The sequence below is a fragment of the Salvelinus alpinus genome, chromosome 9, assembly GCF_045679555.1.
Source record: "Salvelinus alpinus chromosome 9, SLU_Salpinus.1, whole genome shotgun sequence".
NCBI classification, from domain to species: Eukaryota; Metazoa; Chordata; class Actinopteri; order Salmoniformes; family Salmonidae; genus Salvelinus; species Salvelinus alpinus.
Window position 1 is genome coordinate 29,610,052 of NC_092094.1, and position 15,458 is coordinate 29,625,509.

Sequence of the window (15,458 nt, forward strand, 5' to 3'; positions counted from 1 at the left end):
GTATGACTACAAACTAATTGGATATATTTGCAGTTTGTTTTGGTTGTGTTTCGGATTATGTTGTGCCCAATAGAAATCAAGGGTAAATAATGTATTGTGTCATTTTGGAGTAACGTTTATTGTAAATAATAATATAATATGTTTCTGACCACTTCTTCATTAATGTGGATGCTATCATGATTATGGCTAATCATGACTGAATCGTTACAGAAGAGTATACTGTATATCATACCCCCACAAAATGCTAACCTTCCCTGTTATTGGCAATGGTGAGAGGTTAGCATGTTCTAGGGGCATGATCTTTGTGCATCTGTAACTTTCTGAAATCCAAAATACTGGATATTACAGTGCCAAAATACAGGGCCAAATACAGTTGAAGTCGGAAGTTTACATACACCTTAGCCAAATACATTTAAACTCAGTATCTAGTACTGGGTAGGGCTGGGTCTTCCAGCATGACAACGACCTGAAACACACAGCCAGGGCAACTAAGGAGTGGCTCCGTAAGAAGCATCTCAAGGTCCTGGAGTGGCCTAGCCAGTCTCCAGACCTGAACCCAATATAAAATCTTTGGAGGGAGCTGAAAGTCCGTATTGCCCAGCGACAGCCCCGAAACCTGAAGGATCTTCAGAAGGTCTGTATGGAGGAGTGGGCCAAAATCCCTGCTGCAGTGTGTGAAAACCTGGTCAAGAACTACAGGAAACGTATGATCTCTGTAATTGCAAACAAATGTTTCTGTACCAAATATTAAGTTCTACTTTTCTGATGTATCAAATACTTATGTCATGCAATAAAATGCAAATTAATTACTTAAAAATCATACAATGTGATTTTCTGGATTTTTGTTTTAGATTCCGTCTCACAGTTGAAGTGTACCTATGATAATAATTACAGACCTCTACTTTTTTTTTCTTTTTTTTATTTCACCTTTATTTAACCAGGTAGGCTAGTTGAGAACAAGTTCTCATTTGCAACTGCGACCTGGCCAAGATAAAGCATAGCAGTGTGAACAGACAACACAGAGTTACACATGGAGTAAACAATAAACAAGTCAATAACATGGTAGAAAAAAAAGAGAATCTATATACAATGTGTGCAAAAGGCATGAGGTAGGCAATACATCGAATAATTACAATTTAGCAGATTAACACTGGAGTGATAAATCATCAGATGATCATGTGCAAGAAGAGATACTGGTGTGCAAAAGAGCAGAAAAGTAAATAAATAAAAGCAGTATGGGGGGTGAGGTAGGTAAATTGGGTGGGTAGTTTACAGATGGACTATGTACAGCTGCAGCGATCGGTTAACTGCTCGGATAGCAGATTTTTAAAGTTGTTGAGGGAGATAAAAGTCTCCAACTTCAGAGATTTTTGCAATTCGTTCCAGTCGCAGGCAGCAGAGAACTGGAAGGAAAGGCGTCCAAATGAGGTTTTGGCTTTAGGGATGATCAGTGAGATACACCTGCTGGAGCGCGTGCTGCGGGTGGGTGTAGCCATCGTGACCAGTGAACTGAGATAAGGCGGCACTTTACCTAGCATAGCCTTGTAGATGACCTGGAGCCAGTGGGTCTGACGACGAACATGTAGCGAGGGCCAGCCGACTAGGGCATACAGGTCGCAGTGGTGGGTCGTATAAGGTGCTTTAGTAACAAAACGAATGGCACTGTGATAAACTGCATCCAGTTTGCTGAGTAGAGTATTGGAAGCTATTTTGTAGATGACATCGCCGAAGTCGAGGATCGGTAGGATAGTCAGTTTTACTAGGGTAAGTTTGGCGGCGTGAGTGAAGGAGGCTTTGTTGCGGAATAGAAAGCCGATTCTTGATTTGATTTTGGATTGGAGATGTTTGATATGAGTCTGGAAGGAGAGTTTGCAGTCTAGCCAGACACCTAGGTACTTATAGATGTCCACATATTCTAGGTCGGAACCGTCCAGGGTGGTGATGCTAGTCGGGCGTGCGGGTGCAGGCAGCGAACGGTTGAAAAGCATGCATTTGGTTTTACTAGCGTTTAAGAGCAGTTGGAGGCCACGGAAGGAGTGTTGTATGGCATTGAAGCTCGTTTGGAGGTTAGATAGCACAGTGTCCAAGGAAGGGCCGGAAGTATATAGAATGGTGTCGTCTGCGTAGAGGTGGATCAGGGAATCGCCCGCAGCAAGAGCAACATCATTGATGTATACAGAGAAAAGAGTCGGCCCGAGAATTGAACCCTGTGGTACCCCCATAGAGACTGCCAGAGGACCGGACAACATGCCCTCCGATTTGACACACTGAACTCTGTCTGCAAAGTAGTTGGTGAACCAGGCAAGGCAGTCATTAGAAAAACCGAGGCTACTGAGTCTGCCGATAAGAATATGGTGATTGACAGAGTCGAAAGCCTTGGCCAGGTCGATGAAGACGGCTGCACAGTAATGTCTTTTATCGATGGCGGTTATGATATCGTTTAGTACCTTGAGCGTGGCTGAGGTGCACCCGTGACCGGCTCGGAAACCGGATTGCACAGCGGAGAAGGTACGGTGGGATTCGAGATGGTCAGTGATCTGTTTGTTGACTTGGCTTTCGAAGACCTTAGATAGGCAGGGCAGGATGGATATAGGTCTGTAACAGTTTGGGTCCAGGGTGTCTCCCCCTTTGAAGAGGGGGATGACCGCGGCAGCTTTCCAATCCTTGGGGATCTCAGATGATACGAAGGAGAGGTTGAACAGGCTGGTAATAGGGGGTGCGACAATGGCGGCGGACAGTTTCAGAAATAGGGGGTCCAGATTGTCAAGCCCAGCTGATTTGTATGGGTCCAGGTTTTCCAGCTCTTTCAGAACATCTGCTATCTGGATATGGGTAAAGGAGAAGCTGGGGAGGCTTGGGCGAGTAGCAGCGGGGGGGGCGGGGCTGTTGGCCAAGGTTGGAGTCGCCAGGAGGAAGGCATGGCCAGCCATTGAGAAATGTTTGTTGAAGTTTTCGATTATCACGGACTTATCAGTGGTGACCGTGTTACCTAGCCTCAGTGCAGTGGGCAGCTGGGAGGAGGTGCTCTTGTTTTCCATGGACTTTACAGTATCCCAGAACTTTTTGGAGTTAGAGCTACAGGATGCAAATTTCTGCTTGAAAAAGCTGGCCTTTGCTTTCCTGACTGACTGCGTGTATTGGTTCCTGACTTCCCTGAACAGTTGCATATCGCGGGGGCTCTTCGATGCTATTGCAGTTCGCCACAGGATGTTTTTGTGCTGGTCGAGGGCAGTCAGGTCTGGAGTGAACCAAGGGCTATATCTGTTCTTGGTTCTGCATTTTTTGAACGGAGCATGCTTGTCTAATATGGTGAGGAAGTAACTTTTAAAGAATGACCAGGCATCCTCAACTGACGGGATGAGGTCAATATCCTTCCAGGGTACCCGGGCCAGGTCGATTAGAAAGGCCTGCTCGCAGAAGTGTTTTAGGGAGCGTTTGACAGTGATGAGGGGTGGTCGTTTGACCGCGGACCCGTGGCGGATACAGGCAATGAGGCAGTGATCGCTGAGATCTTGATTGAAGACAGCAGAGGTGTATTTGGAGGGCAGGTTGGTCAGGATAATGTCTATTAGGGTGCCCATGTTTACGGATTTAGGGTTGTACCTGGTGGGTTCCTTGATGATTTGTGTGAGATTGAGGGCATCAAGCTTGGATTGTAGGACTGCCGGGGTGTTAAGCATATCCCAGTTTAGGTCACCTAACAGAACAAACTCTGAAGCTAGATGGGGAGCGATCAATTCACAGATGGTGTCCAGGGCACAGCTGGGAGCTGAGGGGGGTCGGTAGCAGGCGGCAACAGTGAGAGACTTATTTCTGGAGAAATTAATTTTTAAAATTAGAAGTTCGAACTGTTTGGGCATAGACCTGGAAAGTATGACAGAACTTTGCAGGCTATCTCTGCAGTAGATTGCAACTCCTCCCCCTTTGGCAGTTCTATCTTGACGGAAAGTGTTATAGTTGGGTATGGAAATCCCAGAATTTTTGGTGGCCTTCCTAAGCCAGGATTCGGACACGGCAAGGACATCAGGGTTGGCAGAGTGTGCTAAAGCGGTGAGTAAGGCAAACTTAGGGAGGAGGCTTCTGATGTTGACATGCATGAGGCCAAGGCTTTTTCGATCACAGAAGTCAACAAATGAGGGTGACTGGGGACATGCAGGGCCTGGGTTTACCTCCACATCACCCGAGGAACAGAGGAGTAGTAGGATGAGGGTCCGGCTAAAGGCTATCAAAACTGGTCGCCTAGAGCGTTGGGGACAAAGAATAAAAGGAGCAGATTTATGGGCGTGGTAGAATAGATTCTGGGCATAATGTGCAGACAGGGGTATGGTGGGGCACGGGTACAGCGGAGGCAAGCCCAGGCACTGGGTGATGATAAGAGAGGTTGTATCTCTGGACATGCTGGTCTCAATGGGTGAGGTCACCGCATGTGTGGGGGGTGGGACAAAGGAGGTATCAGAGGTACGGAGAGTGGAACTACGGGGTCCATTGCAAACCAAAACAATGATAATGATAACTAGCCTGAACAACAGTATGCAAGGCATATTGATATTTGAGAGAGACATACAATAAGGCATAAAGTGATTGCAGGTCTTGATTGGGAGAGCTAGCTAAAACAACAGGTAAGATAACAGCAGCTAGTCCACTAACACAGCAACAACAGGTAAAAATGGCGACGACTAGGCAGAGAGGGTCGGATTAACTACACACAGATCCTGAGTTAAAGCACAGAGCCGACAGATAAAACACAAATAAACAGAATGGAGTACCGTGAATTAATGGACAGTCAAGCAGGCATCAGCTATGTAGCCAAGTGATCATAGTGTCCAGGGGGCAGCCGTAGATGGAGCAGGGAGGCCTCCACTAAGCTAGCACGCGGCGTTTAAAGTTAGTAGCCCGGGGGGTGGTCTGCTCAGACGGAGGGGGTCTGCTCAGACGGAGGCCGGTTGAGGGCACAGCGGATGGGGTATTCGTCTGCAGACCAGACGTGGTCGTGTCGACAGAGAATCCAAGCCGGATGGCGATGGCGAAAGAGAGGTTGTGAATTGTAGAATTGTGTTTGCTAACTGGTGCTAGCTTCGTGGCAGTGGCGCTAGCTGCGCTAGCTGCAAGCTAGCTGTGAGGATCAGAAGTAGTGGCTCAGGGATTACGGCAGGAATCCGGCGTTGTTGTCGAGAGACAGTCCGATGCTGGTAAATTGGTGAGTAATATCCAGGCTAATAACAGGGCTGGTGTCTGTGCAGAAGGTAAAAGCTGCTAGCAGCGGCAAAAAATGGCTAAATTAGCTCTACATGCTTTGTAAGTAGGAAAACCTGCAAAATCGTCAGTGTATCCAATACTTGTTCTCCCCACTGTATCTAGTACTGGGTAGGACCCCCTTTTGCCTCCACAACAGCCTGAATTATTCACGGTGTTGTACGTTAAGAGATGCCCTTCTGCACACCACTGTTTCAAACAGCTGTTATTTGAGCATTTGTGGCCTTTTTGTTAGCTTGAATGAGTCTGGACATTCTCCTCTGACCTCTCTCATAAACAAGGTGTTTTTCCCACAGAACTGCAGCTCACTGAATTTGTTTATTGCACCATTCTCTGTAAACTCTAGAGACTGTAGTGCGTAAAAATCCATCCCAGGAAGGCAGCTGTTTCTGAGATGCTGGAATCACCATGTGTGGCATCAACAATCATACCACGGTCAAAGTTGCTTAGATTACGCATCTTCGCCGTTGTAATGTTTGGTGGAACAACATCTAAAGCTCTCTACTCTATATACTCTATATCTAGAGTTGCAGGCAGCCACATGATTCGCTGTTCGAATGTAACTTTCCTTGATGAGCTAAATCTGGTCTGTAGAGCTGATGGCATGACCTATGTCATTGTGTGGGATAACGTCAGGTTCCACCATGCTCAAATGGTGCAAGCATGGTTTCAGGCCCATCCACAATTTACCACCCTGTACTTACCCCCATACTCTCCTTTCCTTAACCCGATTGAGGAATTTTTCTCCACATGGAGGTGGAAGGTATATGATAGGCGCCCTCACGAACAAGCCACCCTTCTCCAGGCCATGGATGACGCGTGCAATGACATCACGGCAGACAGGTGTCAGGCCTGGATTTGCCATGCCCGAAGATTCTTCCCAAGATGTTTGGCTAATGAAAACATCCATTGTGATGTGGATGAGAACCTGTGGCCAAATCCACAAGACAGGGTTGATGGAAATATAGAAGTACAGTAATCAATCTTTTGTTTTACTTTTTACAGCAAGCCAGTTGAGGAATACTGCAGTTGACCTTCAACTGTTATTTCTTTTTTTGCAGCTAATTATTTTTGCTTTAATTCAAAGGTTTCTTTAAAGATATGAATGCACAATGCAATGTTTTGAACATTGGACAGCCTGTGTTACAAGTGATGACCGTTTTGAGTTTTGTGTCTAGAGTTTTGAAAAATGACCACAAGGTTCTGAATTTAGTGTCAAAGGGATTGTTAAAAACTGTAAGTTGGTTGAATTTTGGCCCGTTCCTCCTGACAGAGCTGGTGTAACTGAGTCAGATTTGTAGGCCTCCTTGCTCGCACACCCTTTTTCAGTTCTGCTCACACATTTTCTATAGGGTTGAGGTCAGGGCTTTGTGATGGCCACTCCAATACCTTGACTTTGTTGTCCTTAAGCCATTTTGCCGCAACTTTGGAAGAATGCTTGGAGTCATTGTCCATTTCGAAGACCTATTTGCGACCAAGCTTTAACTTCCTGACGGATGTCTTGAGATGTTGCTTCAATATATCCACATAATATTCCTACCTCATGATGCCATCTATTTTGTGAAGTGCACCAGTCCCTCCTGCAGCAAAGCACCCCCACAACATGATGCTGCCACCCCCGTGCTTCACGGTTTGGATGGTGTTCTTCGGCTTGCAAGCATCCCCCTGTTTCCTCCAAACATAACGATGGTCATCATGGCCAAACAGGTCTATTTTTGTTTCATCAGACCAGAGGACATTTCTCCAAAAAGTACGATCTTTGTCCCCATGTGCAGTTGCAGACTTTAGTCTGGCCTTTTCATGGCGGTTTTTGAGCAGTGGCTTCTTCCTTGCTGAGCGGCCATTCAGGTTATGTCGATATAGGACGATATAGGACTTGTTATACTGTGGATATATATACTTCTGTACCTGTTTCCTCCAGCATCTTCACAAGGTCTTTTACTGTTGTTCTGGGATTGATTTGCACTTTTCGCACCAAAGTACGTTCATCTCTAGGAGACAGAACGCGTCTCCTTCCTGAGCGGTATGACGGCTGCGTGGTCTCATGGTGTTTATACTTGCGTACTATTATTTGTACAGATGAATGTGCTACCTTCAGGCATTTGGAAATTGCTCCCAAGGATGAACCAGACTTGTGGAGGTCAACAATTTGTTTTCTGAGGTCTTGGCTGATTTCTTTTGATTTTCCCATGATGTCAAGCAAAGAGGCACTGAGTTTGAAGGGAGGCCTTGAAATACATCCACAGGTACACCTCCAATTCACAAAAATAATGTCAATTAGCCTATCAGAAGCTTCTAAAGCCATGACATAATTTTCTGGATGTTTCCAAGTTGTTTAAAGGCACAGTCAACTTAGTGTATGTAAACTTCTGACCCACTGGAATTGTAACACAGTGAATTATAAGTGAAATAATCTGTCTGTAAACAGTTGTTGGAAAAATGATTTGTGTCATGCACAAAGTAGATGTCACTATTACATTGTGTGTGTGTGTGTGTGTGTGTGTGTGTGTGTGTGTGTGTGTGTGTGTGTGTGTGTGTGTGTGTGTGTGTGTGTGTGTGTGTGTGTGTGTGTGTGTGTGGTGTAAGTGTGTGTGTGTGTGTGTGTAAGTATGTGTGTGTGTGTGTAAGTGTGTGTGTGTGTGTGTGTGTGTGTAAGTATGTGTGTGTGTGTGTAAGTATGTGTATGCGTGTGTGTGTGTGCGTGTGTGTGTGTGTGTATGTGTGTATATGTGTGCGTGCATGCATCTTACCTGTATGAGGTGACGTTGTCGTAAGATCCCACAGTGTAGTGTCTGAACAGTCTCTTGGTGCGGTCCTCTCTTGTCTCTGTAAAACAAAGCAATACACTGTCAGTGTGTGTGTGTGTGTGTGTGTGTGTGTGTGTGTGTGTGTGTGTGTGTGTGTGTGTGTGTGTGTGTGTGTGTGTGTGTGTGTGTGTGTGTGTGTGTGTGTGTGTGTGTGTGTGTGCGTGGTCTCCTTTGGTCCCGGGTTGCTAAAAATCGCGAAATCCGACGTCCGTCCAGGTAAGCAGGACGTCGGGAGATGACTTCAAAACAGGCCACTAGAGGCAACGATGAGTGCTATTACCATCAAGTAGGCTTGGGTTTTGCTAGGGCATTGTGGAAAGGAATGGCGGATGTGCATGAGGCATGAGCTCTGGCTCCAAGGGTCACATGTTCAATCCCAGTGCTATGCACTCCGTAAATTTTGGGGTTTTAACCCTATCCCGAACCCCCCCCCCCCACCTACACACACACACTACTGTTTGTGTGTGGTGTGTATGCATGATGTATGTGTGGGTGTGTGATGGCGAGAGTCAGAGCGAGAGCATTTTTATTACTGTTTTAAAGTGTGTGTGTGTGTGTGTGTGTGTGTGTGTGTGTGTGTGTGTGTGTGTGTGTGTGTGTGTGTGTGTGTGTGTGTGTGTGTGTGTGTGTGTGTGTGTGTGTGTGTGTGTGTTACTCTGTTGAGTGGATGATATTTGTTTCTTGACATTCACTCCACCCTGTCTGTCTGTCAGTTTGAGTGAGTGACAGCTGCCAGCTTTGTCCAATACAAGAGTATTCCAGAGTTTCTCAACACCAAAGCACAGGAAGACCAAACAACCCCCCTCTCTCTCTGTCTCCACTGCTTGCTCCATCACCTACACTCCTCACAATCACTCTCTCTATCCTCCCTCGACCCTTTCTCCACCCACCTCTCTATTACCCCTCTTGTCATCTTCTTCCCGATTCCACTTTATGCCCCTCTCTCCATCATTCTGTCCCCCTTTCAAACCTTCTCTCCTTCATTCTCATTTACTCTCCATAAATCTCTCCATCTCTTTATCCCCCTCCCTCCACCCCCCATCTCTACCCCTCTCTCCTTTTCTCTCTCTAATAGTGGTGTCTCTGTCTGAGGTGTTAATGGGTACAGGCCCACTAGCCTTACTCTCAATAAAAATGCATAGACTTCCCCCATTCCCCTCCACTCCAAAAACTCACACGGATGTGTGTGCCTGCCCTCACACACACACAAAGAAGCCGAGGATTAGGCTGACTGAGCCCCCACACACACACACTTCCTTCCCCTTCCCTAAGATCATATAATGACAGTGTGATGTGGGTTAAGGGGAGAGGGGAGGTTTTAGTTATATTTGGGGGAGAAGGTCAAAGATGAGTCAACACATCAGCGGCGCTAGAGTACTGCTTCCCTTTATACTTCACACACACACAGGCACACACACAATGGCTGGAAATACATCAAACATATCAGACGTTATTGTATGTGTATGAGTGTGTGAGTCAGTGTGTGTGTGTGTGTGTGTACAGGATGGTACTAGCAGACCCCATGTAAGTGTGTGTAATGTGGGCCAGTGTCGCCTGATGCCTGCAGCCCACAAGCATCTAAAGACTGGGCTCAGATAGCACTGATAACCTGGACTACACCTCCACCCACACACACACACACACACAGATAGAGAGAACGAGAGAGAGAGAGAGAGAGAGAGAGAGAGAGAGAGAGAGAGAGAGAGAGAGAGAGACAGACAGACAGACAGACAGACAGACAGACAGACAGACAGACAGACAGACAGACAGACAGACAGACAGACAGACAGACAGACAGACAGACAGACAGACAGACAGACAGACAGACAGACAGACAGACAGACAGACAGACAGACAGACAGACAGACAGACAGACAGATAAAGACAAAGACAGTACCATTCAAAGTTTGGACACACCTACTCATTCAAGGGTTTTTCTTTATTTTTACTTTTTTCTACAGTGTAGAATAATAATGAAGACATCAAAAATCTGAAATAACACACACACCAAAAAAGTAGCCACCCTTTGCCTTGATGACAGCTTTGTACACTCTTGGCATTCTCTCAACCAGCTTCACGAGGTAGTCACCTGGAATGCATTTCAATTAACAGGTGTGCCATGTCAAAAGTTAATTTGTGGAATTTCTTTCCATCTTAATGCTTTTGAGCCAATCAACTGTGTTGTGACAAAATAGGGGTGGTATACAGAACATAGCCCTATTTTGTCAAAGTCCATATTATGACAATAACAGCTAGGAGTGTGCTACTTTGAAGAATCTGAAATATAAAATATATTTGGATTTGTTAAACACATTTTTGGTTAATGCATGATTCCAGTTTTGATGTCTTCACTATTATTCTACAATGTAGAAAATAGAACCAATTAAGAAAAACTTGAATGAGTAGGTGTGTCCAAACTTTTGACTGGTTCTGTACATTGCACGTGTAGCATATCCTTCATTCACTTAAAGTAGAGCATCAAACTGATGTGAAATGGTGGCATTATGGTGACAACGTGGCTCTAGTATAGGAACATTAATAGATGAGGACAAAGTGTCTGTCGGTTCTCCTGTGCAGACAAACACAAAGACACCAGATGGACTGAGAAGCACCGGGAACATCTCCCAATCTGTCTTAGAGCTTCAGAATCTGGGAGGAGATTTGAAGCAGATGCTTTATTCACACACGCACACGCACATGCACACACACACACACACAGAGAAAGATAGATTGGCTTGGAGCCATGGCATTGTTCAGATAGATTAGCACACTCTGCCAACAACAGTGCATATAAATACAGGCCATTAAGCTGTTGAACTCTGACCCCCTCTGCTGATATTTTATAAACAATGCATAATATTGTATACTACCCTCGGTGGGAGGAGGGGATCAGTGTCCTCTTAAGGATCCGCCCCTTTTTTTCAATTCTCGCCTAAAATGACATACCCAAATCTAACTGCCTGAAGCAAGGATATGCATTTTCTTGACACCATGTGAAAGGAAACATGAATTAATGTAGGAGAATATAACACATTAGATCTGGTAAAAGATAATACAAAGAAAAAAAACATGCGTTTAAAAATATATATAATTGTACCATCATCTTTGAAATGCAAGAGAAAGGCCATAATGTATTATTCCAGACCAGGAGTAATTTAGATTTTGGCCACTAGATGTCAGCAGCGTATGTGCAAAGTTTTAGACTGATCCAACGAACCATCACATTTCTATTTGAAATGTTGTATCAAGACTGCCCATGTTACGTTCGTCGTTTGAATGAGGAGACCAAGGTGCAGCGTGGTAGGCGAACATCTTACTTTTATTCAAATGAACACCGAAAAACAACAAAATACAAAACAAACGTAAAGTTCTGCAGGCTACACAGCAACTATACAAAATCAAGATCCCACAAAATAAGGTGGAAAAAAGGCTGCCTAAGTATGATCCCCAATCAGAGACAACGATAGACAGCTGCCTCTGATTGGGAACCATACCCGGCCAACAAAGAAGTAGAAAACATAGATTGCCCACCCTAGTGACACCCTGACCTAACCAAATAGAGAATTAAAAGGATCTCTAAGGTCAGGGCGTGACAGCCCAAATGTGTCTAAATGGTTTATTAATACATTTTCAAGTTCATAACTGTGCACTCTCCTCAAACATTAGCATGGTATTTTTTCACTGTAATATCTACTATAGATTTTGGACAGTGCAGTTAGATTAACACAAATTTAAGCTTTCTGCCAATATCAGATATATCTACTGTATGTCCTGGGAAATTTTCGTATAACTTACAACCTCATGCTAATCACATCAGCCTACATTAGCTCAACCGTCCCGTGGGGGACACACCAATCCTGTTGAGATTTTAACAGGTCCTTGAACTCAGATTACCTGTATTTATACGCAATGTTGTTGGCAGGGTTTGCCAATCTATCAGAACAATGCCATGGCATTGTCCCCATGTTGGGAAATAATATATTTGAAAGGGTAGATTTGAAATTATATGTCACCAATTACTGTTGCAAAAGAGTAAAAACAAAAAAAAAGTATGATCTTTTACCTAATTGTGGCACTATAAACACGCGCTGGGAACACACCATTTTAAAAGCACAGGGCTTGTGTAAGGTGCCATGCCTTAACTTCTGGGAATTATATACATATGAAACCAGTTGCTCTCTGGTTTGGGTAGCAAGTCACTGTGCCAAAATGGCTAAACGGATTTTCAAGCCTTAAAATGACCTTACTATTCAGGGCTTTCAAGTTATGGAGTAATTGTTTTTTTGTAAGACAGACACAGACAGGTGAGGACACTTCAAAATAATTTTCCCATTCACTTTTACTATTGTAAGTGATGAGCTAGCCCAACGGCGCATGTGGAGGATGCATAAAAGGTGTTACGCGGAGTGGAACAGGGGAACCCACGAGCAGACCTAGACGAGGAGACTGGGATAAAGTAACCAAGGTATTTATTGAAACACAAGGGGGAGATGGAGTGCAGGTCAGGGGAAGCTCGGCCGTGTTGCTGGAAACCAGGTGCGGAGGCTGAGGCTTGAGCGAGAGGGGTTGAGACAGGGTAAGCAGATCCAAGGGAGTAGAAGAGTGGGGAATCCAGAACAGAGTAGCAGGATAACAAGACGTGGGACTGGAGACAGGGACCAGAGTCAGAGCGGGCAGAACTGTAGCGGAGTGGATAACAGCGTCAGGCAAGGAAAACAGGCACAACTGGATAACAGGATCTGAATAGTAACAAACGGCTAGAAACATAGACTGACTGAGCAGAGATTACTGGGGGAGTGGCGGCAGGTCAAGGAGACACAGGATGAGCAGTAGAGGGCGTTGCAGGAGCAGATGTGACACAAGGTAATGTCAATGGAGAAGGAAATACATTGCTCTACAAAAACCATTAGGTTGTACACTTTCCCTGCATACTAAATGTTTGCACTTTTGGTGTCTTGACCTACATTGCATACTCTATAAATATGACCATAGTGCATGATTTATGGGGGGGGGGATTCTTATGACACTGCCAGCAGTAACATTTGAGTTAGACAAGGCCTGTATCTTTCAAATGATATGTCACTTTTTATTTTCTGATGGCATTGTATTTTGATCCCCCAAACTCAACGGGCCCAGTACAGGACCCCAAACAACCGCTCAGAGTTTATCAGTAAGAAGTGGCTCTATAAAGTGCCTGAAGTAAAGAGGGATTTCAATGAAGGTGGTGGTGTTCAGACTTAAGGTAGAGTCGATTTACGTGGCAATCTAATTAGCATAATAAAACATACAATCTGTCCGTTTTATTGGATGCATCTCAATCCACCACATCCACCAATGTCGCACTTCCAGATCTGCGGCGAAAGGTGGCAGAGTTAGAGTGGTGTTTATCAGACCAGGAGACATCCTGAAAATTGGTCTTCTCACGTCTGTAGTGTCTGAACGTCTGTAGCGTCTGAACAGTTTGGGCTACACACTAATATGACACTTCTGTGGAAAGGTGAGTCTCTCACAAACATGATAGTCTTATATCTCTCAGATATTAGACGGACACTTCAGAACAAATTTCCTTTCGATTTTTTGGGGACTATCTGTTGTTCCATGTAGTGAATCTGTTATTCAGTGCGTTTCTATTGGCTAATAGCATTAAGGCCAAATTACATTTTTCATCAAAAATGTTTATTTTTATTTTTATATTCTTCATATAATTCCAAATCAAATTGCTAAATGATCCTTGGTATGACCTTCTTATAACTATTCCATATAACTTAGTAGAACCCCCCCCTCCCCGGCTTAGAGAGGGCTTAGACTGTAGAGGGTTTAAGACATGTGCATCTGTGGCAATAAAACCACTTTAAACAAAAACGGTCAGCATATTAAATACATGCATTATTAATATTCAGTTTTCTGTGAAAGCTAAGCCAATAGCTGAAAAAAACAGGAAATTCAAATGACCTCCTCAACTTGAACTGTACACTTACTAACACGTATGGTGGAGTGTGTGTGTGTGCCCACGTAGCACTGCTTCTTTCTTGCCAGGATGCAAGAGCTGTTCTGTCCTTTGAAGGACGCAAGGCGCTTCACCTCAATTAACACACACGTACGTACCCCTACAACCTCACCTGGGTGTTTCTCTGTTGGCCATGCATTATCTGCCTCCACTCTCTCCAGTTGTAAGCCAGTAACATGGCCAGCTGGCTGAATCACCTTCCTGACCTCCAGCTCACACAACAAGCCCAGCTAAACTATACCTGCTTTAACACACTCACCTCTGGCACACACCTGACCTAACCCAGCGCACGCACGCACGCACGCACGCACGCACGCACGCACGCACGCACACACACACACTATAGGTCCCTTAAGGAGTGTGGACAGTGCACTCGGTAGGGTCCCTATAAGCAGCATGGACATGGTCTTGTATAAGTGGGTCATAGATAAGGGGGAACCTAAACCTCTACTTCAGACAGTCTTCAAAGACACACACTGTAATGAGAACATGATAAAATCACCCTTTAATTTTCTCGCTTTATCTTTGTCTCACAATGGTCCTGTCTTTAATGTGTTTTAGACAGCGGCATCACATATGACTGACCCATTTCCATACAGAGGAGAGAGAGAGAGAGAAAAGAGAGAGATATATTATCCTTACAGAAAAGAAACACACTCTGTCCCTTTAGTATTTAGAATTGACTTAAAAAATAAGAAACATTGATTTTAGAATTAGAATAATTTAGGCTATAATAGGATGAAGTTAGAGATGGTCAGAGGGGAGGGGTAAGGGAAGGGACACAGAGGACAAAAGATACAGTACAATACCAAGCCAATGTACCAAAGGAAAAAACAAAAGCAGGAAATATGTTATTTTAAACACATGCATGCACAGTTGTAGTCTATGTGTGTCTGGTACAGTTACTTTGACAACAGATGGAGCATGTGATCCCCCAGCTATTTCTGTATCCATCACTGAAAATTATTGTGTGAAAAGAAACAACTTGTAAAAATGTGAAAAGTGTGGTTTGTAAATTCAGGAGTTCAGGAAGAGAGAATAGGAGGAGGGATATATGTAAAGAGAGGGAAAGGGAGAGAAATGGAGGAACAAATGGAGGTGGACGAGAGAAAAAATGTAATAACAGGTGAAGAAGTAGAAAATAAAGAGTGCAGAAGATTGATAGAGTGAGATAGCGGTAATGGAAGAGATGGAGGAGGGTTGAACACTGTGATGTGACAGTTATTTCACAGCGGAAAACATTTAATAGGTCCACATTCAGCCAGTCAAAGTTGTCAGCTCATTTGACTCAGCTTTACACCAAGACTGACTGTCATTACACAAAGAGAAAGAGAGAGAGCGAGAGAAAGAGAGAGAGCGAGAGAGAGCATTTGAGGAAAAGGGGAGACAGC

The 15,458-nt window shown here is 44.5% G+C and overlaps 1 protein-coding gene across 8 annotated transcripts in view; it reads right to left on the reverse strand.

Annotated features, from left to right (window-relative positions):
* LOC139584604 (SH3 and multiple ankyrin repeat domains protein 3-like) overlaps positions 1-15,458 on the reverse strand; it is a 307,285-nt gene that overhangs the window by 44,945 nt on the left and 246,882 nt on the right. For all 8 annotated transcript variants that reach the window (XM_071416641.1, XM_071416643.1, XM_071416642.1 and 5 more), the window contains one exon: positions 8,004-8,079. In XM_071416641.1, the coding sequence (XP_071272742.1) occupies positions 8,004-8,079 (76 nt within the window). The remainder of the gene's footprint in view (positions 1-8,003; positions 8,080-15,458) is intronic.